Genomic DNA, 25,429 nt, shown 5'->3' with positions numbered 1-25,429 from the left:
AAGGCAAGAAAACAGATTCTCCCCCAGAGCTTCTAGAAGGGACCCAGCCCTGCTGACACCTTTTCAGACTTCTGGCCTCCAAAACTACAAGAAAACTTCTATATTAATAGAAGTGAGCCACCGTGCCTGGCCCATTTATTTGGTTTTTAATTTATTTGCGTAATTTTTTTTTTTTTTTTAAGACAGAGTCTCCTTCTGTCACCTAAGTTGAAGTACAGTGGCGTGATCACGGTTCACTACAGCCTTGACCTCCCAGGCTCAAGCGATCCTCCCACCTCAGTCTCCCAAGTAACTGGGACCACAGATGCGTGCCATCACACCTGGCTAATTTTCTTATGTTTTGTAGAGACGGGGTTTTGCCATGTTGCCCAGGCTAGTCTCGAACTCCTGGGCTCTGGTAATCTTCCTGCCTTGGCCTCCCAAAGGGCTGGGAGTGAGCCCAGTGAGTTACAGTGAGTTTCAGGCATGAGCCACAGCACCTGGCCCACTCATGTAGTTTACACCTTGTCCCTTCTGTCAGTGGCAGCCCCAGTTCCTGGGCGACCAGTGCCAGCATTTCCTGCCTCAGGCCCTCCACCATGCTGTTCCCTCCACAGCGTTGTTCACTCCACCGAGCTGTTCGTTCGACTGCGCTGTACTCCACGCACTGTTCCCTCCACCACGCTGTTCCCTCCACGGCACTGTTCCCTCCATCACACTGTTCCCTCCACCGTGCTTTCCCTCCACGACGCTGTTCCCTCCACGACGCTGTTCCCTCCACCGTGCTGTTCCCTCCACCACGCTGTTCCCTCCACGACGCTGTTCCCTCCACGGCACTGTTCCCTCCACGACGCTGTTCCTCCACCATGCTGTTCCCTCCACCGTGCTGTTCCCTCCACCACGCTGTTCCCTCCACGACGCTGTTCCCTCCACGGCACTGTTCCCTCCACGACGCTGTTCCCTCCACCATGCTGTTCCCTCCACCGTGCTGTTCCCTCCACGACGCTGTTCCCTCCACGGCACTGTTCCCTCCACCGTGCTGTTCCCTCCATGGCGCTGTTCCCTCCACCGAGCTGTTCCCTCCACCATGCTGTTCCCTCCACCGTGCTGTCCCCTCCACCATGCTGTTCCCTCCACTGAGCTGTTCCCTCCACCGAGCTGTTCCCTCCACCATGCTGTTTCCTGTGCCCAGAGCCCTCAACTTCCACTCTCCCCAAGGTTGGCTTATTCTCCTTCCCCAGCCTCACCTGTCACCTCCTCATAAGTGCTTTCTCTACCCAGCCCCGCCTCACAACCCAGTTACTGTGCTTCGCATCACCCTGTTTGATTTCCTTCTCAGAACCTGTCATCATCTGATAGTGCCTATTATCTGTCTTCCCCACCAGGCAGTAGGTCCCGAAGGATCTTGTCTATCTTCTTCACCATGTTATTCCCAGGGTCTGGAGCAATGCCTGGCACAGAACAGGGGCTCAGTAAGTATTTGTTGAGTGGCTACTGAACAACAGCGCAGGTAACAGCTAAGGGGACTCATCTGGGGCAGGGCTGAGGGGCGGAGGGCTGGGTGCAGCAGAGAGCTGCTCCTCTGTTCCGGCTCTGCAGCTGAGCCCCCAAATTAGGTCGCTTCCTTAGCAACCCTGCCTCTCACCCCAGCCCCGACCTCAGCCCTAGACCCAGAATCTCCTTCCCTGTTCCCCCATGAAGGGTGGGGTCAAAACTGGGCTCCACGGCAGAGCCCGTGTTGGTGGGGTAGGTGCAGGCCTGGACCCGCCTCCAGTCTCCCTCCTCCCCAGTCCTCTGCCAGCACTGTTTCCTCTGCCTGCGATGCCTCCTCCTGCAGACAAATCATCCCAAACCCCAGCCCCTCAGGAAGCCCTCCCAAAGGAAGTGCAGCCTGATCCCCTCCAGGCCCTGCAGCAGCCCTGACTATAACACCCCACCCCCACCCCCACCCTTTCTTCCCACCTGGACTGCGTGTTCCCAGGAGGCCATCATGAACAGCTGTGCAGGGCGTGCACTGCAGATCCCAAGATTGCCATTCATGTCGCCATCATGCAATGACATGGCCTGGGCCCTCTGAGCTACCTCTGCTCCCCACACCTTTTATCCCCCACTGCCAGGAGTCTGCAGGTTTGTTGACCACGTGACTGACAAACCATTGACCGACCAGCTCTGACAGACGACTGGCCATCAGCTGACAGCCACAGGGGTCCTATTACACCCTGAGCTGGGTACAGCCCAGCAACCCTTGTCCATCTCCTGCCTTTATTTATTTCTTTAGTATTTTTTTCTTTGTTTGTTTTTTGAGACGGAGTCTCACTCTGTCGCCCAGGCTGGAGTGCAATGGCATGATCTCGGCTCAATGCAACCTCCACCTCCCGGGTTCAAGTGATTCTCCTGCCTCAGCCTCCTGAGTAGTTGGAATTACAGGCACCTGCCACCATGCCCAGCTAATTTTTTTTTTTTTTTTTTTTTGTATCTTTAGTAGAGATGGGGTTTCACTATATGTTGGCCAGGCTGGTCTTGAACTCCTGACCTCAAGTGATCTGCCGGCCTCAGCCTCCCAAAGTGCTGGGATTACAGGTGTGAGCCCCCGTGCCCGGCCCCCAGGGTCTATTTCCATGTCTGCTGTCTGTCCCACACATACCTTCTGTGGCAACCAAAACCCATGATGCTGCCAGCCCTGGTCTCTTACATTTTAAGAGAGACAATGTGACTGAGAGGCAGCGTTTTCTGTAACTGTCTCCTGCCCAGTTCCCTCCCACCAATACCCCAGCGACCCCACGTCTCAGCTCCAGGTCCCATCGATGTGGGAGCTGGAACCCAGCTAGAGCCCTGCCCCTTCCTTTTTCTAGGGCCGAGTCGGCCAGCCAGTGCACTTCCTGCCCTGTGCGACAGGCCCGTGGTCTCGGGCCCCACCATCTGCAGCAGAAACCCGAAGTGCCTCCCACCACATCCTCCTCCCCAGCACGTGCAAGCCTGGTAGCCCCTCTCTGCTTCAGCAGGTGTTCAGGGAGGTTTGCTGTTCAGGGAGCCCCGCTGGGCCCTCCCCCAGCCCCTGGTGGACTCAGAGCCCTCTGCGCCACGGCTCCAAACTCTCTCCTGCACACTGGCCTTTGGGCTTCTGAGGGAGGGGCTGTGAACATCGGTGGGACCTGGAGCTGAGACGTGGGGTCACTGGGGTATTGGTGGGAGGGAACTGGGCAGGAGACAGTTACAGAAAACGCGGACTGAAACCTGCTCACGCCCTGCAAACAGTTTGGAAAACTGAATGCAGAACCAACTGTGTAACTTCTGACCCAGCAGTTGCACTCCTGAGCACATATGCCCTCCCCCAAAATGAGTACATTCTTTGGGATCAACTCTGAGGGGTAAAAAAAGAAAAAAAAAAAGAACAATCATCCATCAAAAGGAGGTGCACATCAGTGCTATTCATCGCAGCTCAAAGAAACTGCCCAAATGCCAATCATCAGTACTGTTGACGCAATGTAACCCTGGCAACCAGAAGAAGTACTGCCTCGGGCAACACGATGGATGAAATTCACAGGCCTTACGTGGAGAGAGAGGAGCCCGACATAGCGGGGCACACACTGTATGCCTCATTGATATTAAATTCAAAACCAGGCGAGACTAATGCACGGATATGAAAGTCAGCTGAGGCCGGGCGCGGTGGCTCACGCTTGTAATCCCAGCACTTTGGGAGGCCGAGGCGGGCGGATCACGAGGTCAGGAGATCGAGACCACGGTGAAACCCCGTCTCTACTAAAAATACAAAAAATTAGCCGGGCGTGGTGGCGGGCGCCTGTAGTCCCAGCTACTCGGAGAGGCTGAGGCAGGAGAATGGCGTGAACCCAGGAGGTGGAGCTTGCAGTGAGCTGAGATCGCGCCACTGCACTCCAGCCTGGGTGACAGAGCGAGACTCCGTCTCAAAAAAAAAAAAAAAAAAAAGAAAGTCAGCTGGAGGTTACTCTTGGCAGCAGATGTGTCTGGAAGGCAGTGCAGGGCTTAGAGGGGGCTTAGGCGCGGCAGCTCACGCGCCCTGGATCTGCATGCTGCTTCACTCTGTGGACATTCACTGAGCTGCATGCTTATGAGGTGTGCACTTTTCCTTCTTTCTATTTTTTTTTTTTTTTTGGAGAGACAGAGTTTCATTCTTGTTGCCCAGGCTGGAGTGCAATGGTGTGGTCTTGGCTCACTGCAACCTCCGCCTCCTGGGTTCAAGCGATTCTCCTGCCTCAGCCTCCCAAGTAGCTGGGATTACAGGCGTCCGCCACCACGCCCGACTAATTTTTGTATTTTTAGTAGAGACGGGGGTTTCACCATGTTGGCCAGGCTGGTCTCGAACTCCTGACCTCAGGTGACCCACCCGCCTTGGCTTCCCAAAGTGCTGGGATGACAGGCGTGAGCCCCCTCGCCCAGCCGGGTGTGCATTCTTCTGTATGGCATATGTTGATAAAATTTTACCCAAACCAAACACAATCTTGACCTTTAATTCATCTTCCTGCAACATAAAACTCCCTGAAAACCTCACCGCCCCTCCCGGCTTCAGACCTTCTAGTTCCTCCAAACCCTCAGTGCCTGGGTGACAAGGCACCGCCCCGCTTTCCCAGCTTACTTTTCATCACTCTCAGCTTTAGCCACACATCATTTTCTCAGTTTCCTGACCTTAGCCGGCCTCCAGGCTTCTGACCAAGCTGTTCTCTGTGCCTGCCATCCCCTTCCCTTTACTTCTCATGCTAATTCCCAGTCACCCTGCAAATCCTAGTAGATGCTGATGAACACACCTGCCTTGATGCACCCCCTGTACCTCAGACGTCCCCCAACGGAGCTGTTATTTGGTGGGGTCATTGTCACTCTTGTCATCGTCTAGCTTGTGTTTCCCTCATGAGCCCAGGAGCCTCATGAAGGCAGTGACCATGTCTCCCTCTTATTCCCCAAATATTGCTTGGTACTGAGTAAATGCTCCATCAATACTTGCTGAATGAATGAAGGAATGAATGAATGAATGAATGAATTGGCCCCATCCTTACCACTTAAATCTAATGGTGAGCAGACTTTTTTTTTCTTTTTCTTTTTTTTTTTTTTTGAGATGGAGTCTCGCTCTGTTGCCCAGGCTGGAGTGCAGTGGCACGATCTCGGCTCACTGCAAGCTCCGCCTCCCGGGTTCACGCCATTGTCCTGCCTCAGCCTCCGGAGCAGCTGGGACTACAGGTGTGCGCCACCACGCCCTGATAATTTTTGTATTTTTAGTAGAGACGGGGCTTCAGCATATTGGCCAGGCTGATTACAAACTCCTGACCTCAAGTGATCTGCCCCCCTCGGCCTCCCAAAGTGCTGGCATTATAGGCGTGAGCCACCGCGCCTGGCAGTGACCAGACTTGTGACTGCACAGATGAAACCAGGATCCAGAAAGGACTCTCTAATGATGTAGGAAGCATCGAGCTCTGTTTCCCCTGCAACTGTCACAACACAGAACAGTCCAGGGACCCCAGGTGGGTGGGGTTTTCCCTCTACACCAGGCAAGCAGTCCTTCGGCAGCCAGCTCCAGCTGAGGGTCCTCACGTTCAACTCAATTCCCACATGCTCCACCTGGAGGTGACATCAGACCTCACAGGTAGAGGGCTCAGTCCCACAAGACTGCCCCTAACTTCCGAGGCCAATCACAAGCCCCCAGTTATTTTACCTGTCCTTGTGACCAAACAAATATATCAGGGTTTCTGTGACCCTTTCCTTGGGCTTGATTAATTTGCTAGTGTGGCTCCGAGAACTCAGAGAAGCCCTTACTTACATTTACTGGTTTATTATAAAGGATATTACAAGCCTGGTGCCTTGGCTCATGCCTGTAATCCCAGCACTTTGGGAGGCCGAGGCGGGCGGATCACGAGGTCAGGAGTTCGAGACCAGCCTGGCCAACATTGGTGAAACCCCATCTCTACTAAAAATACAAAACTCAGATGGGCGTGGTGGCGGGCGCCTGTAATCTCAGCTACTAGGGAGGCTGAGGCAGGAGAATCGCTTGAACCCAGTGGTTGCAGTGAGCTCAGAGTGCGCCACCACACTCCAGCCTGGGTGGCAGAGCAAGACTCTGCCTCAAAAAGAAAAAAAAAAAGATATTACAAAGGATACAGATGAGGAGATGCATAAGGCAGAGTGGGGGTGAGGGGCAAAGTTTCCATGCCCTCTTGGGGGCTACCCTCCAGAAACTTCCACATGTTCTGCTACCCAGAAGCTCCCCAAACCCTGTCCTTTGAGTTTTATGGAGGCCGCATTACATAGGCATGATTGAATCATTGGCCACTGGTGATCAACTAAACCTTCAGTCCTTCTCCTCTCCCAGAAGAGGGGTGTGGGGCTGGAAGTCCCAACCCTCTCATCCTGCCTGGTTCTCTCCAGTGACCAGCCCCCATTTTGAAGCTATCTGGGGGCTGCCAGTCCCCTGTCAACTCATTAACAAAGAAAAAGACATTTATTACTTTGGAGATTCCAAAGATTGTAGGTGTGTATGCCAGAAAATGGGACCAAATGTTTATTTTGAGACCAAATATATTTTTATTTGTTATATTGTAAAACATATATTCAGTCTTGGAATGCCAAATATACATTTCACAGTATCACAGGATCCAAGTCTGCCTGGCTGTCAGGGTCAAGGCCGAAGTCCCAGGGCCTATGAAGCTGCCTCAGGAGCCACCACTGCCCACCCATCATCTGTCAAGCAAAGCTCCTGACCTGCCCAGCCAGGAACCCTGAGCTCCTCACCTGGCTCTGCCCCCGTGCCTGTTTGAACCCTGGGCTCACTTGCTCCTGGGTGCTGGGTATGAAGGAAACCCTTGACCACTGACCAGAAGCAAAGCAATCGGGTGGGCTGGGGTGGGATGAGGAGGTAACCGTCCTAGGCTGGGCCCGCTCAGTGGGACAGTATGCACAGGAAAAGCCCTATGACCACCCAGAAAAAAAGGGGGGAGAAATCACTGCTTCGGATTGAAATCAATGTCAGAGACATAACAGCAATACATAACACATAAACCTTGACCAGATCTGGCTTTAAAACAACACAGCTCTAGAAGTCATTTTGGGGCCGGGTGCGGTGGCTCATGCCTGTAATCCCAGCACTTTGGGAGGCCAAAGTGGGCAGATCATTTGAGGTCAGGAGTTCAAGACCATCCTGGCCAACATGGCGAAACTCTGTTTCTACTAAAAATACAAAAAATTAGCCAGGCCTGGTGGTGGCACCTGTAATCCCAGCTACTCAGGAGGCTGAGGCAGGAGAATCACTTGAACCCGGGAGGCGGAGGTTGCAGTGAGCTGAGATTGCACCACTGCACTCCAGCCTGGGTGACAGAGCAAGACTCTGTCTCCAATAAATAAATAATAGGTAAATAAATAAAAGTCATTTTGGTGACAACATGGGAAATTGAAATGAGCCTCAGATCTCATGACCCTTTACACCAGAGCTTCTCCTAACTATAGACATACTCCTACATCTGATGCACACGGCCACCATCGCCATCTGAGGGAATGCATATTTTACTTACTTTTTTTTTTTTTTGAGACAGGGTCTCGTTCTGTCACCCAGGCTGAAGTGCAGTGGCACAATCGCAGCTCACTGCAGCCTCGAAACCCCCCCGGGCTCAGGCAGTTCTCTCACTTCGGCCTCCTAAGTAGCTGGGACGGACTACAGGCTTAAGCCACCACATCCGGCTGATTTTTTAATCTTTTTTTGTAGACAGGGTCTCACTCTTACCCAGGCTGGTCTTGAACTCTTGGGCTCATGTGATCCACCCGCCTTGGCCTCCCAAAGTGCTGGGATTACAGGTGAGCCACTGCACCCGCCAACCTTTGTATATTAAATTCTACAACTTGCCTTTTTCAACTCACAGTATGTTTCTAGACGGATCCAGGTAAATAACCATTGCACTGACTTCATTCAGGGGATCTGCTTTTAGTATCACATTGTATGAGTCATATCAGTATTTTTCTCATTTTCCTAATGAGGAATATTTGTCAGTCTTTCATGATTCCAAACAATGCTACCACAAACATTTTTTGTTGGTAACATTTTGTTTGTTTTTCTTTTTCTGAGACAGAGTCTCACTCTGTCACCCACGCTGGAGTGCAATGGCACGATCTCAGCTCACTGCAGCCTCCACCTCCTGGGTTCAAGCAATTCTCCTGCCTCAGCCTCCCAAGAACCTGGGATTACAGGCACCCGCCACCACATCCAGCTAATTTTTTTTTTTTTTTGTATCTTTCATGGAGACGGGGTTTCACCAGGTTGGCCAGCCTAGGTCTCAAATTCCTGACCTCAAGTGATCCACCGGCCTTGGCCTCCCAAAATTCTGGGATTACAGGTGTGAGCCACTGCACGCGGCACACAAACATTTTTATATGTGTCTGAGAATTTCTCTAAAGCTGGGATCGGGGAGTGGAATTGTCAGAGGCCACGTGCATCCTCAACTTTACCAGATATGGCACAATTGCCCCCCAAGTTGGTGATAGCAATTCACACTCCTACACGTCCCTATTTCACCACAACCTTACCAGCAATGTTGGCGGATTTTATATTTTCTTATCTAATAGGTGGGTATAGATGATATTTAAAAAATGTAAAGTAATGTTTATTGAGCATTAATGTGGCCAGAAATTGTGCTAAGCCCTTTTTTTTTTTTTTTAAGACAGAGTCTTGCTCTGTTGCCCAGGCTAGAGTGCAATGGCATGATCTTGGCTCACTGCAACCTCCACCTCCCAGGTTCAAGCAATTCTCCTGCCTCAGCCTCCCGAGCAGCTGAGACTACAGGCGTGTGCCACCACGCCCGGATAATTTTATATTTTTAGTAGAGACGGGGTTTCACCATGTTGGCCAGGCTGGTCTCGAACTCCTGACCTCAAATGATCCACCCACCTCAGCCTCCCAAAGTGCTGGGATTACAAGCGTGAGCCACCGCACCCAGCAGAAATTGTGCTAATCCCTTAACATGCATTATCTCAAATAGTCTTTGCGACAATCCTGTGAAGTAGGTAAATCCCCACGCTGATTGCAGAGAAGGGAAACTGAGCATGTTGCTCAGGCTGCACAGCAAATACACAGTGAAGCTGCCACTGAACCCTGGGTGCCAGAACCACAGCCTGCCTCTTACCCACTACACTCTTGTGCCTCGTAGTTTCAGGGTTTTTGTTCTGGACACAGGCTGGAGTGCAATGGTGCAATCACGGCTCCCTACAGCCTCGACCTCCTGGGCCCAAGTGGTCCACCTGCCTCAGCCTCCCGAGTAGCTGGGACTACAGGCGGGCACCACCATGCCCAGATAGTTTTTGTTTTTTTTTGAGTTGGGGTCTCACTATGTTGCCCAGGGTGGTCTTGAACTCCTGGCCTCAAGCAATCCTCCAGCTTCAGCCTCCCAAAGTGTTGAGATTACAGGCTTGAGCCACGGTGCCAGGCCCACTTTTTTCTTTGTTATTTTTTGTTTCCAAATGTTCTAGATTGAACACGTGTTACTTCCATAAGGAACAAAAGAGCCTTAATATGCTTTATTTTAAAATTGTCTTTAAGTCCACCCTCCCCCTAGGCAATGGACCAGGGAGAGGCCCAGTGAGGCATGAGGTTGGGGTTCCATGGACCCCACAGACTGTCCCGATGCCCACAGCCTCTCTCACGCCTTCTCTCTTTCTCCTGCATGCCCTTCTGAAAGAGAAAGGAGTTCCTCTCCTGACGGTGGGGTGGGGTGGGGTGGGGTGGGGTGCCATGGCCGTCTCTGGGGCCCATCTCAGATTCCCCGGAAGCCCCCTCAGTCTGAAAGCCTCCTGCCCACCGGCCCTACTCACCAGGTCTGGTTGGTGCTGGGGTCTTGGTGCAGAAGGGAGCTGAGCACGAAAGGGGCACCTCCCTTGGGCGTGAGCCAGGGCCGGGCCACATCCACATTGAAAGCGGCCAGCAGGGCCAGGCCTGCGGGGAAAAGGAGCATTTAATGAAAGAGGCCTTTTACTCCCATTATTCCAGCAAATCCTGTGGCGTCATGAACCCCGTTCTACAGCTGAGAAAAGTGAGACTCCCCAAGGATCTTTATGTGTGTGCAAGAGAGAAAGACTAGACACAGGTGTATCTGACCCAGAGCCTCTGATCCTCCTACTAAACCAAGCTGTACCAGTACCCGAGCCCCCCTCCTCTAAGAAGCCGCCCCAGCTCTTCCCGAAGAAGCACTTCCCACCTCCTCACACCTCTTACTGTCATTTCCGCACCTGACACACAGCACGTACTCACGTCACCGCATCTTGTATCGAAGTTACAGTAGACTGTGAGCCCCAGGAAGAGGGCCTGCATATGTTCTATGTACCCCCTTCAAGCAACCCACGAGAAAACATGTATCCCTAAAACTGCCTGCACAAGAATGTTTTATACCAGCTTTATTCGGAAGAGCCCCAAACTGCAAACGACCCGAATGTCCATCAACAGGAGACTGGAAAAACCCACTGTGGTATATTCCTAGAGTAGAATCCAAAGAGGAATCAACAACAGATACAGCAGCATGATGAATCCCAAAAATCATTATGCTGGCCGCGCCAGTGGCTCATGCCTGTAATCACAGCACTTTGGGAGGCCGAGGCGGCCGGATCACTTGAGGTCAGGAGTTCGAGACCAGCCTGGCCAACATGATGAAACCCCGTCTCTACTAAAAACGCAAAAATTAGCCGGGCGCGGTGGCACGTTCTTGTAATCCCAGCTACTCAGAAGGCTGAGGCAGGAGAATGGCTTAAACCTGGGAGGCGAAGGTTGCAATGAGCCGAGATTGCACCGCTGCACTCCAGCCTGAGCAACAGAGCGAGACCCCGTCTCAAAACAACAACAACAAAAATCATTATATTGAGCGACAGAAGCCTTACGTCTTTCTTCTTCTCATTTCTGTGATTTTTTAATTTACAGCAGAATAGGGTCGTGAATTCTATGTTATTCAATGGTTATAATCTGTTATCACTATATTGGTTCTCAAACTGTCCCTTATTTGGCCTTTCCATGAAGAAATAATTGGTACTGGATTAATTCTTTCACCATAAACAACTGGAATACTGGACACAACCTATAAAACGTTTTCAGACATTTGACAACAAGCAGAGCAGGACAGTGATCTCTAGAAAACATGGACAAAATAACATGAGCCCTATCGTTACCCTCAGCTTTCTTTCTGGAGGAATTTTATGACCCCGATGCAGGGAAAGGGAGTTCAAACAGAGCACAGCAGATTTGTTGAGCTAAGGCAACAAAAATCATATCGTATAACTCCATTTATATGAGGTTCCAGAACCAGCAAAACTAATCTATAGTTAGAAAAAAAATGCTTGAGAGGATGGGACTAACTGGGAAGGGGCTAGAAGGAACTTTCTGGAATGATGGAAATATTCTATATCTTGATAGATGTTTGAATTACCAAGGTGTGCATGTGTCAAAAGACACTCAATGAATGGTCCACGTAGAATCTGCATGTCACTGTATGTAAATATTACCTTAAAGAAGAAGTACAAACACATTTTGTTGATATGTATGCTGAAATGTTTAGAGCTGAATTATACTTAAGTCAGCAATTTATTTTTACTAATTTCTTTTTGATGAGACGGGGTCTTGCTCTGTCGCCCAGGCTGGAGTGCAGTGGTGCAATCTTGGCTCACCACAACTTCTGTGTCCTGGGTTCAAGCGATTCTCCTGTCTCAGCCTCCCACGTAGCTGGGATTACAGGTGCCCACCACCATGCCCGGCTAATTTTTTGTATTTTTAGTAGAGACAGGGTTTCACCATGTTGGCCGGGCTGGTTTCAAACTCCTGACTGCAAGTGATCCACCTGCCTCGGCCTCCCAAAGTGCTGGGATTACAGGCATGAGCCACCACGCCTGGCCTCTTCTTTAATTTCTTATGTTTGAAACTTTGGTCCATCTGGATTTTTTTTTTTTGAGACGGAGTCTCGCTCTGTTGCCCAGGCTGGAGTGCAGTGGCGTGATCTCAGCTCACTGCAAGCTCCGCCTCCCGGGTTCACGCCATTCTCCTGCCTCAGCCTCCCAAGTAGTTGGGACTACAGGCGGCCGCCACCACACCCAGCTAATTTTTTGTATTTTTTAGTAGAGACGGGGTTTCACCGTGTTAGCCAGGATGGTCTCCATCTCCTGACCTCGTGATTTGCCCTCCTCGGCCTCCCAAAGTGCTGGGATTACAGGTGTGAGGCTCCACGCCCGGTTTTAATTTGCCTTTCTCTGATGTCTGAAGTCTCCTTACATGATTTCTGACTATTTTGATAATCTCTTTTGTGAAACTTCCTTTTTCTGTTTGTGACATGCCTTTTTCTTATTGATTTGTAGAAATTCTTTACATATTCTGAAGTTAATCTTTTATCAATTTGTGTTGCAAATATTTTCTTACCCTGTGGTTTGCCTTTTCACTTTTTTTTTTAATAAACAGATGTTCTGAAGTTTAATGAAGTTCAAAAAAATTTTTTTTAGCCCCCAAGGTTGTACATTGTATGTTTTCTTTCTGTTTTGCTTTTTGAGACTGGCTGTCACTCTGCTGCCCAGCCAGGAGTGCAGTGGTGTGATCACAGCTCACTGCAGCCTCGACTTCCTGGGCTCAAGTGGTTTTCCTGCCTCAGCCTTTCGAGTAGCTGGGACTACAGGCCTGTGCCACCGGACCTGACTAATTTTGTTTTTTTTTTGTAGAAGCGAGGTTTCACTGTGTTGTTCAAGCTGGTCTTGAACTCCTAGTTTCAGGTGATCCTCCCACCCTGGGCTCCCAAAGTGCTGAGATTACAGGTGTGAGCCACTGTACCCAGCCTGTTCTGTTTCTTGATATGGGTGTGACTTAATATGGAAATTTACTGATCTAAATTTGTTTGTTTTTCTGTATGCTGTACTTTTAAAAAGTCTACATTAAAAATAATAATTATTATTAAAATAATTATTTAAAAATAATTATAATTAAAATAATATTATTTAGAATAATAATTACAAGTATGTGAAACACACTGAATATATAAAACTGTCATAAGTTCATGATATTTACAAGAGAGAGAAAAATACAAGAAATCAAGGTGACTCACGCCTGTAATCCCAGCACTCTGGGAGGCTGAGGCGGGCGGAGCACTTACACTCAGGAGTTCAAGACCAACCTGGGCAATACAGTGACACTCCGTTTCTACAAAAAAATTAAAAAATTAGCTGCACACAGTGGCGCCTGCCTGTGGTCCTAGCTACTTGGGAGGCTGTGGTGGGAGAATCACTTGAGCCCAGGAAGTTGAGGCTGCAGTGAGCCTTGATGGCACCACAGCACTCCAGCCTGAGTGACAAAGCAAGACTGTCTCCAAAAAAAAAAAAAAGAAAAGAAAAGAAAAGAAAAGAAAAAGAAAATTTGTTATCAATAGAAGTAAAAAGGGCACCATCTCTTTACTCTGAAAACTGACTATTAAAGGAAAAGTATTAAGCATTTTTCTTGCCTTTCCTATATGAAGTGCATTTCAGGGTCATCAAATCATCCTGGTTAATGAGAAAAAGTACTTCTTATCTTTTAAATTTTCCTTTCTTCCTTCCTTCCTTCCTTCCTTCCCTCCCTCCTCCCTCCCTCCCTTCCTTCCTTCCTTCCCTCCTTCCTTCCCTCCTTCCTTCCTTCCCTCCTTCCTTCCCTCCTTCCTCCCTCCCTCCCTTCCTTCCCTCTCTCTCTTTCTTCTGTCTTTTGTTTTTTGTTCTTTGACAGAGTCTCGCTCTGTCACCCAGGCTGGAGTGCAGTGGTGCGATCTTGGCTCACTGCAACCTCTGCCTCCCAGGTTCAAGCGATTCTCCTGCCTCAACCCCCTCAATAGCTGGGATTGCAGGCATGCGCCACCACACCCAGATAATTTTTGTATTTTTAGTAGAGACGGAGTTTCGCCCTGTTGGCCAGGCTGGTCTTGAACTCCTGATCTCAAGTAATCTGCCCCCCTTGGCCTCCCAAAGTGCTGGGATTTCAGGCGTGAGCCACCTCCCCCAGCCTTAAATTTATTTTTCATTTGTTCATCTGGCCTTTATAAAAATGGCAAGAAAAATGTCTTTTTTTATGGATAAATTATTACTAATAAATGTAGGAAGAATAATAGAACCAAACTATTTTGTGAGCCCTAATGAAATACAATAATTAATTCAGGCCAGGATCGTCAATAGGTAAAACTTCTAAATGAGAGTCTGACAGACTAACTTTACAATTAGGCTGACACCACCTGGGCCCACTAGTCAATCTTAGCATCCCTAGGAGTGGGCCTCCCAGGCATAAGTCCTTCTTGGTGTGACACTCTAGGAAGGATCTAAGGGCCCAAGACTCTGCATTTCCAACAAGCTTCTAAGGGATGCCCACACTGCTGGTCTTCAGACCACATTCTGAGTACTAACGCTTTAAAACACTTCAGCAAAGAAAAGAAAAAGAAGGGCCAGTCACGGTGGCTCACACCTGTAATCCCAGCACTTTGGGAGGCCGAGGTGGGTGGATCACCTGAGGTCAGGAGTTCAAGACCAGCCCAGCAGGGCGTGGTGTCTCACGCCTGTAATCCCAGCACTTTGGGAGGCTGAGGTGGGCGGATCACAAGGTCAGGAGATCAAGACCATCCTGGCTAAACACGGTGAAACCCCGTCTCTACTAAAAATACAAAAATTAGCCGGGCGTGGTGGCGGGCGCCTGTAGTCTCAGCTACTCGGGAGGCTGAGGCAGGAGAATGGCGTGAACCCGGGAAGCGGAGCTTGCAGTGAGCCAAGATCGCACCACTGCACTCCACCATGGGTGACAGAGCGAGACTCCGTCTCAAAAAAAAAAAAAAAAAAAAAAAAAAGAACAGCCTGACCAACATAGTGAAACCCCGTCTCTACTAAAATTACAAAAATTAGCTGGGCGTGGTGGTACACGCCTGTAGTCCCAGCTGCTTGGGAGGCTGAGGCAGGAGACTCACTTGAACCTGGGAGGGGGAGGTTGCAGTGAGCCGAGATCACGCCACTGCACTCCAGCCTGGTGACAGTGCAAGACTCCGTCTTAAACAAACAAACAAAGAAACACACACAAAAAAGAAAAAGAGGTGAAATAATTGCAGGAAGTAGGGCAAAACCCTCACAACTGCTTAAAGTATGCTCGCCAGAAAACTGAAACCTGACGTTAAACCTCCAGTTTTTAGGCAATTTGGGGAATAAAAAGACAAATCACACCAAGAGGAAGCAAACACACAAATCCTAAACGTAGATATTCTGCAACACACGTGACCAAACTCTGCCATAAATCAAAGACATGAAAGCAGAAAATGGGGATGGGGGTGCACTCTAGACGGAGAGAGCCACAGCAACCACATGTCATGTGTGGACCTTGTTTGGATCTTGCTTTGAACAAACCAACTGTTAAAAAGACATTTTGAGGCCGGGCGCGGTGGCTCATGCCTGTAATCCCAGCACTTTGGGAGGCGGAGGTGGGTGAATCACCTGAGGTCAGGAGTTGAAGACCAGCCTGGCCAACATGGTGAAACCCTGACTCTGTTAAACATACAAAAATAAGTCAGCGTGGTGGTGGGCACCTGTAGTCCCAGCTACTTGGGAGGCTGAGACAGGAGAATTGCTTGAACCTGGGAGGTGGAGGTTGCAGTGAGCTGAGATGGTGCCACTGCACTCCAGCCTGGGATACTGAGGAGACTCTATCTTAAAAAAAAAAAAAAAAAAAAAAAGCCGGGCACGGTGGCTCACGCCTCTAATCCCAGCGCTTTGGGAGGCCGAGGCAGGCAGATCACGAGGTCAGGAGATCGAGACCATCCTGGTTAACATGGTGAAACCCTGTCCCTACTAAAAATACGAAAGAAATTAGCCGGGCGTGGTGGTGGGCACCCGTGGTCCCAGCTACTCGGGAGGCTGAGGTAGGAGAATGGCGTGAACCCAGGAGGTGGAGCTTGCAGTGAGCAGAGATCACGCCACTGCACTCCAGCCTGGGAGACAGAGCGAGACTCTGTCTCAAAAAAAAAGACATTTTGAGACAGAGAGATTTGTATATAGACTAAGTATTTGGTATTAGATGATACCAAATAATTAATTTAGTTAGGTGGTAAGAACATTGTGGCTATTTAAGAAAACGTCCACTTTCTTTATTATTATTTTTGAGATGGAGTCTTACTCTGTCACCCAGGCTGGAGTGCAGTGGTGCGATCTCAGCTCACTACAACCTCTATCTCCTGGGTTCAAGTGATTCTCCTGCCTCAGCCTCCTGCGTAGCTGGGATTACAGGGGTGTGCCAACATGCCTGGCTAATTTTTGTACTTTTAGTAGAGATGGGGTTTCGCCATGTTGGCCAGGCTGATTTCAAACTCCTGACCTCAGGTGATCCACCCACCTTGGCCTCCCAAAGTGCTGGGATTACAGGCACGAGCCACTGTGCCCGCCCTTCATGTTCTTTAGAAATGAAAATGTCCATGCTTTTGGGGAGTGAAATGACACGATGTTTGGGGTTTGGTTTAAAATAATGTTTCTGAAACATTAACATGCAAACGAATCATCGGAGATCTTGTTAAAATGCAGATTCTGACTTAGCAGGTAATGAATCAGAAAGGGGCTGAGAGTCTGTTCCAACAAGCTCCCAGACGATGCCCTCACGGCTGGTCCTCAGGTCACATTTTGAGCAGCCAGGCTTTAAATACCTTGACAACAAAAATGAAAAAGGGAGCACAAAATAAATTCAGCTTGTGTGGCAGGATCTTGATCATTGTGTCATCTGCTTGATGGACATACTGGCTTTGTTAAAGTTATCTCGTTTACCTGTGTACATGCTTAAAATTTTATTGTCCAAAAATCAACCTTCCAGACTTGAGGAGGGGGAGGAGCCTGGGGAGAGGGCTCTGCATCTCTCATCCCTGCATTTCCAGGCCATTTCCCTGAGTCTGGCACAAAGTAGATATCGATATTTAATTTTATTTATGTATTTATTTTTTGAGATGGAGTCTGGCCCTGTTGCCCAGGCTGGAGTGCAGTGGCACCATCTCGGCTCACTGCAGCCTCTGCCTCCCGGGTTCAAGTGATTCTCCTGCCTCAGCCTCCCGAGTAGCTGGGATTATAGGTGCGCACCACCACGCCTGGATAATTTTTGTATTTTTAGTAGAGATGGGGTTTCACCATATTGGCCAGGCTGGTCTTGAACTCCTCAGGTGATCTGCCCGCCTTGGCCTCCCAAGGTGCTGGGAATACAGGCGTGAACCACCACGCCCGGCCTGATATCTGTATTTCATTCCTTTTTCTTTATACCTCTGCCTTGCCTGGAATGATTTGTGGTGATTCATAAAAATACATAATACAGGTAAGATAAAACTCGCTTAAAGTAATGGGGCAGGCAAAAAAGGACAGAAGGAAAATGATGGTTTAAAAAGAGGGGGATACAGTAAGCCAGGAAGGAGGCCACCAGCTATAACACGTAGATCACGCAGTGCCAGCACTTTCTATCACGTGCCCCACTTTTGGCTCTGAACGCAGCGCTGCCTCACAGAAGTGTTCCTAAAATCCTTTGACTTCATAAAATCATTTGTTGATTCAACGCATACATGAATGAATGAAGCTTTCTTGAAGGTGATAACAACATGAAAAAGATCAGTTAATGCCATGCGGTGTCCACAAAATTCAAAAAACAAAACACTTCCAGGCAAAGCACAACCAGTCCGGTTATTCAAATCAGAAAACAACTGTCCCTAAGGGTCCTTCGTGAGAACACCACGAACACATCCCTGCAGCCCAGCTTTTCCACAACTGTGATTTGTGTCCTCCCTGCCACTGCCCCGAAGTAGAAAACACAGGAAACATAACCAGACCAGACGCTCCTGTTCGGGGGTAATGGATCCCTTTGAGAATCTTTTTCTTTTTTCTTTTTTTTAGATAGAGTCTCACTCTGTCGCCCAGGCTGGAGTGCAATGGCACAATTTTCAGCTCACTGCAACCTCCGCCTCCTGGGCTCAAGAGATTCTCCTGCCTCAGCCTCCTCAGTAGCTGGGACCACAGGTGCCCACCGTCATGCCCAGCTAATTTTTGTATTTTTAGTAGAGACGGGGTTTCGCCATGTTGGCCAGGCTGGTCTCCATCTCCTGACCTCGTGATCCGCCTGCCTTGGCCTCCCAAAGTGCTTGGATTACAGGTGTGAGCCACCACGTCCAGGCTTTTTTTCTTCGTTTTGAGTTGGAGTCTCACTCTGTCACCCAGGCTGGACTGCAATGGTGCAATCTTGGCTCACCGCAACCCCCACCTCCCCAGTTCAAGTGATTCTCCTGTCTCAGTCTCCGGAGTAGCTGGGACTACAGGCGCATGCCAGCATGCCTGGCTAATTTTTGTATTTTTAGTAGAGATGTGGTTTCGCCGTGTTAGCTGGGATGGTCTCGATCTCCTGACCTCGTGATCCACCCGCCTTGGCCTCCCAAAGTGCTGGGATTACAGGTGTGAGCCACCACACCCGGTCCCCTTTGAGAATCTGATGGAAACATTGGAGCCCTTCCTGATCCCCTGAGTGTACGTGTACAAAATCCTCCCCTTGCCTGAAGTGCTCTGCCCTCAGCCTGTCTCCTGGCTTCCTCTTCATCCTAATTTTTTTTTTTTTTTTTGAGATGGAGTCTTGCTCTTGTCGCCCAGGCTGGAGTGCAATGGCACGATCTCAGCTCACTGCAACCTCCGCCTCCCAGGCTCAAGCGATTCTCCTGCCTAAGCCTCCCGAGTAGCTGGGATTACAGACACCGCCACCACACCCAGCTAATTTTTGTATTTTTAGTAGAGACGGGGTTTTGCCACATTGGTCAGGCTGGTCTCGAACTCCTGACCTTGTGATCCACCCGCCTCGACCTCCTAAAGTGCTGGGAATTACAGGCGTGAGCCACTGTGCTTGGCCTCTAATTTTTCTTTTTTAATTTTTTGTAGAGACGGGGGTCTTGCTATGTTGTCCAGGTTGGACTCAAATTCCTGGGCTCAAGTGATCCTCCAGTCTTGGCCTCCCAAAGTGCTGGGATTACAGGAGTGAGCCACTGTGCTCAGCCTTCCTTGTTTCCTATTGCCAGTGACTGCCCCTGCCACCAGTGAGTCCAATGGGGGCACACACTGCATCTGCCCCGATTGCCACATTATCTCAGGGCCTGGCATGGTGGCCCACACTCGGGAGCTGGGAGAGTGGCCGCTTGCAGCCTACATAGACTCTCAAAGGTTCCAGATCAAGACCCCCAGGCAGGGAAGAAGGTTGTACTGTTCCCGCTGCCCCCCACCCCCCCCCCCCGCCACAAATCCAGAGCTGAGATAAGGGATGCCCAGTAGGGAGTTTGGGCTCCAGCCCTGGGGCCCACGTCACGTTGAGCCCTGTGCCTCCTGGTCAGTCACTCTGGGGGAGAAACAGGACGTCAGCAAACTGCCTAGAGGAGAATTAAAAAGTGCAAGCTGCCAACACCTTATGAGGGGTGAGTGGGGGGCCTTCTTCCCCCCATTTCACTGTCGGTATAACTGAAAGGCACGAGTGGAGACCACAGAGCTAAGTCCAGTCTCCTCTCCTGGGCATCCGTGGCACCCTCCCGCTCTGCCCAGTGCACCCTCTGCACACTCCTGCCTCCAGGCCTCGACACAGCTGTTCCCTCCACCCAGCAGGCCTGCTCGCCACCCTCCACCTCTGTCTGCAAAGCCGCCTTTTTTGGCCCTCCTCAGCCAGCCAGGAGCCAGGAGCCAATCAGACTCTGTCAGAGTAACTCCCGGGTCCCTGAGCCCCCTCAGCACCCTGTGTTCTGTCTGGCTCTGACCAAATTCTGTCTGGATCAGGGTGATCTGTGATTCAGTCTGTCTCCCCTGAACCGTGATGTGATCTGAGTCACACACAACACCCCCAGCCACAGAGCCCAGCTCAGCACAGGGCCAGGCCCAAAAGAGGTGCTCTAAAAATGTCAGAGTGGGCCAGATATTCCCTTTCCTCACGCCACCCCACCCCTGTGTTCACTTTGTTCATCAGAGAGATCTTGTTCAACTGAGGGTTCCGCTCCCCCAGAGCACCTGTTGCCTTCCAGGCACCACGCTAGGTGCTGAGGCTCAGAGAGGGGTGTGGTTTGCGCATGGCCCATCAGAAGATTGAATATTTGTGTCTGGGGCTCAGCTTCTGTGTTTGTGCCCGATTCCAAAGCCTTTAGTAAAAGCTGGAGGCACTGAGGGGTTGGTAAACAGAGAGGGCAGGGTCACAAATGGCCTCAAGAAGCTGGGCGCTGCTCCTGCTGTGCTGGCGGCTCACCGAGCTGGAGCTGACCTCTGCTTAGAGGGCTGGTAACTAGGTCAGCAAGAGCCTGCTGCAGAGGCACGGTGGCATGAGAAACTGTTTACATGAGTGTGTGTGCAGCCGTGTGTGCATCTGTGTGTGTGCATCCGTGTGTGTGTGCGCGTGTGCATGTGTGCATCCGTGTGTGCATCCGTGTGTGCATGTGTGCATCCGTGTGTCTGCATCCGTGTGTGTGCATCCGTGTGTGCATGTGTGCATCCGTGTGTGTGCATCCGTGTGTGTGCATCCGTGTGTGCATCCGTGTGTGTGCATCCGTGTGTGCATGTGTGTGCATCCGTGTGTGCATGTGTGCATCCGTGTGTGTGCATCCGTGTTGCATCCGTGTGTGCATCCGTGTGTGCATCCGTGTGTGCACCCGTGTGTGCATCCGTGTGTATGCACCCGTGTGTGCATCCGTGTGTGCACATCCGTGTGTGCATCCATGTGTGTGTGCGCATCTGTGTGCATCCATGTGCACATCCGTGTGTGCATCCGTGTGTGTGTGCAGCCTTGTGTGTGTGTGCACATCTGTGTGTGTGCATCCATGTGTGTGTGCGCATCTGTGTGCATCCATGTGCACATCCGTGTGTGCATCCGTGTGTGTGTGCAGCCTTGTGTGTGTGTGCACATCTGTGTGTGTGCATCCGTGTGCACATCCGTGTGTGTGCGCAGCCGTGTGTGTGTGTGTGGGGGGGAGGTTGCTGTATTTGCTGGGCTTTCCCTGAGAGCCAGTTGGTGCCCAGGTCTGCCAGGCCTGGCTCAGCTTGTTTCCTCAGACTGGACTCGCCTCAGGCCCGACAGTTCGCCTTTGAGCTGCGCCTCCATCAGGAAACCACCTCCTGTTGCATTTCCCACCGGGACTCAGAACACAGCACTGTCTTGGTAGATGGTCTTGAGTTCAAATCCTCACTGCCTCGGAGTCACTGAAGGACCCTGGGCTTGGCACCTCACTTCCGTCTCCCCTCTGGGACATGGGGCTGTGCCGATCAAATGGGGCGACACGCAGCCCCAGGTCTGACGCAGGAAGCTCAGCACGTGGAGGCTGAGGTTGGAGAGTTATAACCACAGGCGAGGGCTGGCCCTCCCTCTCAAGCCCCCCTCGTGTGCTGTCTGACTTACAGACACAGCTACACCAGTGTCTGTCACCACACTACCCACAGGACCACCTCTCTGAGCTGTCCCCAGCCATGGAGGCCTGCTGAGTCAGACCGAGATCCCCCTCCATCCTGTCAGCCACCACTGTCTCCCCTCAACCGTCTCCTCCAGCACACTGGGCAATTTAAACACATATTCTCACAGTACAATAAGTACCATTATTCCCAATTTAGGAAACCGAGGCCCATGGGGCATGCTTTGCCCACACTGATACCAGGAGCTGCAGAAGTGGGACTAGATGCAGGGGTCCCAACACCCCGCCCAGAACCCCCAGCAGGGCCTCGTGGGAGGAATGTGCCCCAGAGCCATCTGCAGCCAGCCGCAGTCCCCCAACCTCGATCTTCTACACGGAGCCTCATCAACTCCACCCCAAACCTCACAGTCAGCTGAGCCCATCTCTCTCCCTCACCCTTCATCTCCCTAATAACAAGAATGTCCAACAGGCCTTGAGCACTACTGTGTGCTGGAAACTAAACGTTTCTTTTTTTTTTTTTGAGATGGAGTCTCGCTCTGTCGCCCAGGCTGGAGGGCAATGGCGCGATCTCGGCTCACTGCAACCTCTGCCTCCTGGGTTCACACGATTCTCTTGCCTCAGCCTCCCAAGTAGCTGGGATTACAGGTGCGCACCACCATGCCTGGCTCATTTTTGTATTTTTAGTAGAGATGGGGTTTCACCATGTTGGCCAGGCTGGTCTTGAACTCCTGATCACAAGTGCTCTGCCTGCCCTGGCCTCCCAACGTGCTGGGATTTCAGGCGTGAGCCACCGCACCCAGCCAGGAAACTAAACACTTCTCATGAGTGTGTCCTCCTCCCCACGTCCGCCTTCCCCAACACCCGCGGATGGGGCCAAGGCAGCAGCCTCCTCACGGGCCTCTCTGCCTCCCCTCTCTCCCAGATTCCAACTACCACACAACATACAAGTCCGTCGCCACCCTGCTCAAGACCTTCTGTGGCTCTCCACTGCCCTTAGCAGGAGCTCCAAGCTCCCCCAGGCCAGCACTCAGGTCCCCACGTTCCTCACCACCTCCACCGTGGGCCTCTCGGGCCTGGATGCCTGTGTCCCTCCACTCACACCACACCTGCCCCACGAATGCAGACCTCCCAGAGAAGGGCAGGGATGTGGGGCTCCCACACGGCCCACACATCCCCAGCCAGCTCACCCACACACACTGCACTCCGCCGGCATTTCACCTTTGCTTGGGCTGCCCCTCTGCCTGGAGTGCCCCTTCCCTACCCCCGTGTTGTGAGACCCTGCTGGGGCTGGGGAGGCTTACTGTGTGCACAACCTGCCTTCTCTTCACACAGGGGGCCAGGATAGGGGTAGCCTCGCCACTGCCCGCACCTCCAGGGCCCAGCATATCCCGACTTGGGGGCGGGGCTAGAAGGGAAAGCTACACCAGAGACCGCCTTCTGCTCCCACTCACACTTCGCCTCCATCTTCCTACAAACCAGACTCCTCACACCCCAGGGCTGGGTCCCTCCTATTCCCCCTGCACAGAAGGCCCCTTTGCTCGCCCCCAGCCTGTACTTGCCAAGGGCCTCCCCATCCTTCAGAGCCCACCTCAGATGCTACAGTCTCCCACACCCCAAGGACTGAGGTTTTCTGTCACGCACAGGCCCCGGGTGATGCCCCAGCAGAGCCCCAGGCCTCAGCCGGAGTGCGTGCCACCAGCAGAGCGGGCCCTGGACTTCTGGTTCCTTCTTCTTCACCCCTGTAAGGTGTTGTAGGCTGACAGGACAGGCCTCTTCACGCAAGGGAGGAAACTCAACCTCTGAGACCCAGGATGGAGGGGTGAGTTGATGTGATTGCAGAGTGAGTCAGGGGTGAAGACTGACTTGGGGACGGCAGGCCACAGGGTAAGAGGGCATGATGGGGCTGGTGGTCAGGGTGTGGACAGTTCCAGGGTTTCAGTGTCTGTCTGCACCCGACGCTTCTAAAATCTCCCTTAGACAATTGCTATTATTCTGTCTGCTGCCACGAATAACAAGCAGGCATCACCCAGAGTGGGTGGCCTGGAGAGGGTGGAAGGTCAGGGCCAGGCCAGTCCTGGATTCTCTCCAGCCTAAGGAGGCCCAGCCCGGCACGGGATACAGGGCGCTGGGCCCGGAGCCACAGTCTGAGGGAGTTCTTCCTCCCAGCAACTCCTGGCCATTTTCTTTCTCAGATTCTCCTCAGCGCCCAAGACTCAACGCCACCTCACCTCCTCCAGGAAACTCTCCCGGACGGGCCCATCCTAGTCTCAGGACCTCACAGCATGGAGCAGAACGGCAGCAGCCTCGTTTCCGCCACCCGCACCGGAGCTGCTGGGGCCCTGCTCTCGTCCCCTTCCCGTGGCTGAGCTGAGCTGTGGGCTAAGTGGTCTCATGGCCAGTCTGCTCCATCATCGCTCTCCGCTGCCCATCAGCTTGGGAAGGGCCTAGGCCTCAAAAGAGGTGTGATCAATGCCACCTGCTGGAAAAGGCACTGAGGTGATGGGTGGTGGCCTCAGAGGCTGCAGGAGACAGATGAGCCACAGGAATATTCTGGAGCCACGCGAGTATTCTGGAGCTGGGAGGCAGGACAGAGGCCTGGACTTGAGCCCCGTGTCTATTGTCAGTTGCCTGCAAGCCTGGGTAGTCACTGCCCGCTCTGTGCCCCAGTCACCTCCTCTGTACTGGGAGAGGGTAGACGAGAGTCTAGTTTAAGCATCTGTTCCAGATATTCTTGGTAATGGGAGATCAAAGCCACAAGCCATAAAAAGAGTGAGACTCTCTCCACACCTCACATGTAACTAAAAACAGAGAAGTCTAAATTGTAAAATAAGGGAAGTTCAACAAACTGTTGACCTTTCCATGGTGACTATTCTGATGTGTTTAAAATCTAAAATATTAGGCCGGGCAAGGTGGCTCATGCCTGTAGTCCCACCACTTTGGGAGGCTGAGGCAGGTCGATCACCTGAGGTCAGGAGTTCGAGACCAGCCTGACCAATATGGTGAAACCCCGTCTCTACTAAAAATACAAAAATTAGCCAGGCACGGTGGCAGGCGCCTGTAATCCCAGCTACTCGGGAGGCTGAGGCAGGAGAATTGCCTGAACCTGGAAGGCACAGGTTACGGCGAGCCAAGATCCAGCCTGGGCTCTAGCATGGGCGACACAGCAAGACTCTGTCTCAAAAAATAAAATGAAACATATTAAAATCTGTCCAAAAACGTGTGCCTCGCTGGTACCCTACACATTGTGGCCTGCTTCCTGGGTGATCTGGCCCCAGGTGGGATGCTAATCCCAAGTCCCCTCCCAGCACAGCCTCAGCCCATCTTTCAGGGAGAACTCAGCTACCAGGAGCCTTCCATCCACATAAGCTTGATGCCCATCCAATTCTCCAGCCAACCTCCGGAGCGGGGGCAGGCGACCCATGGGAAGTCTGCTCAGATCACTAGGCAGGACCACCCTGCCCTCCGGCTTGATCTTAGCAGCCTCCAGGGGCTCACCTGACCGTGCTGTCTCATCACCGGGGGCCCACGAAAGGATTCATGGCTTGGCTTGCCCAGAGGCTTCCATGGGACAGTTAAAGGCTAAAATGGGACCCCCCAGGCAGCAGAAGTGCCTCCCCCCACCCCACATTCGTTTTCACCCTGGGCCTGACAACACAGGAAGCAGGCTCCCCGCCAACACGCTCACCCTCTACCATACAGACACTTGCCCCCAGTGTCTCGTCAACACTCTCACAGGGTCCTCACCCTCATCAGCCCAACCCCTTAACAGAAGGGAGCTCTGCCAGGCGGATCCCTCACACTCAGAGAACAAACTACAGAGGTAAGGACCTGCCCCACGTGGGTGCCACGGGGAGAGGGCCTCGGTGGCGGGGGAGGCTGGCTGGAGGAGGAAGAGAACGGCAGAGCCCTGGAGTCCAAAGCCCCTGGCTGTCAGAACTGGCAACACAAAGCTTCAGCCGCCCTTCCCAACAAGCCTGGGGATCTGACCCACCGGGCAAGGCCCCTTTCCTGGAGGAGCTCCCACTCTAACCTCTGGCTCTAACTGAGCCCCATGAGAC

At 51.7% G+C, this 25,429-nt stretch overlaps 1 protein-coding gene across 1 annotated transcript in view; it reads right to left on the bottom strand.

Annotated features, from left to right (window-relative positions):
* The window catches only part of ITGAE (integrin subunit alpha E), a 78,286-nt gene that overhangs the window by 52,644 nt on the left and 213 nt on the right, over window positions 1-25,429 (bottom strand). Inside the window, exon 2 of the mRNA XM_030799959.1 lies at window positions 9,796-9,916. Coding sequence (XP_030655819.1) covers window positions 9,796-9,916 — 121 coding nt within the window. The remainder of the gene's footprint in view (window positions 1-9,795; window positions 9,917-25,429) is intronic.

Source organism: Nomascus leucogenys, chromosome 19 (assembly GCF_006542625.1).
Source record: "Nomascus leucogenys isolate Asia chromosome 19, Asia_NLE_v1, whole genome shotgun sequence".
NCBI lineage: Eukaryota > Metazoa > Chordata > Mammalia > Primates > Hylobatidae > Nomascus > Nomascus leucogenys.
This window is presented reverse-complemented; position numbering and strand designations above follow the sequence as displayed.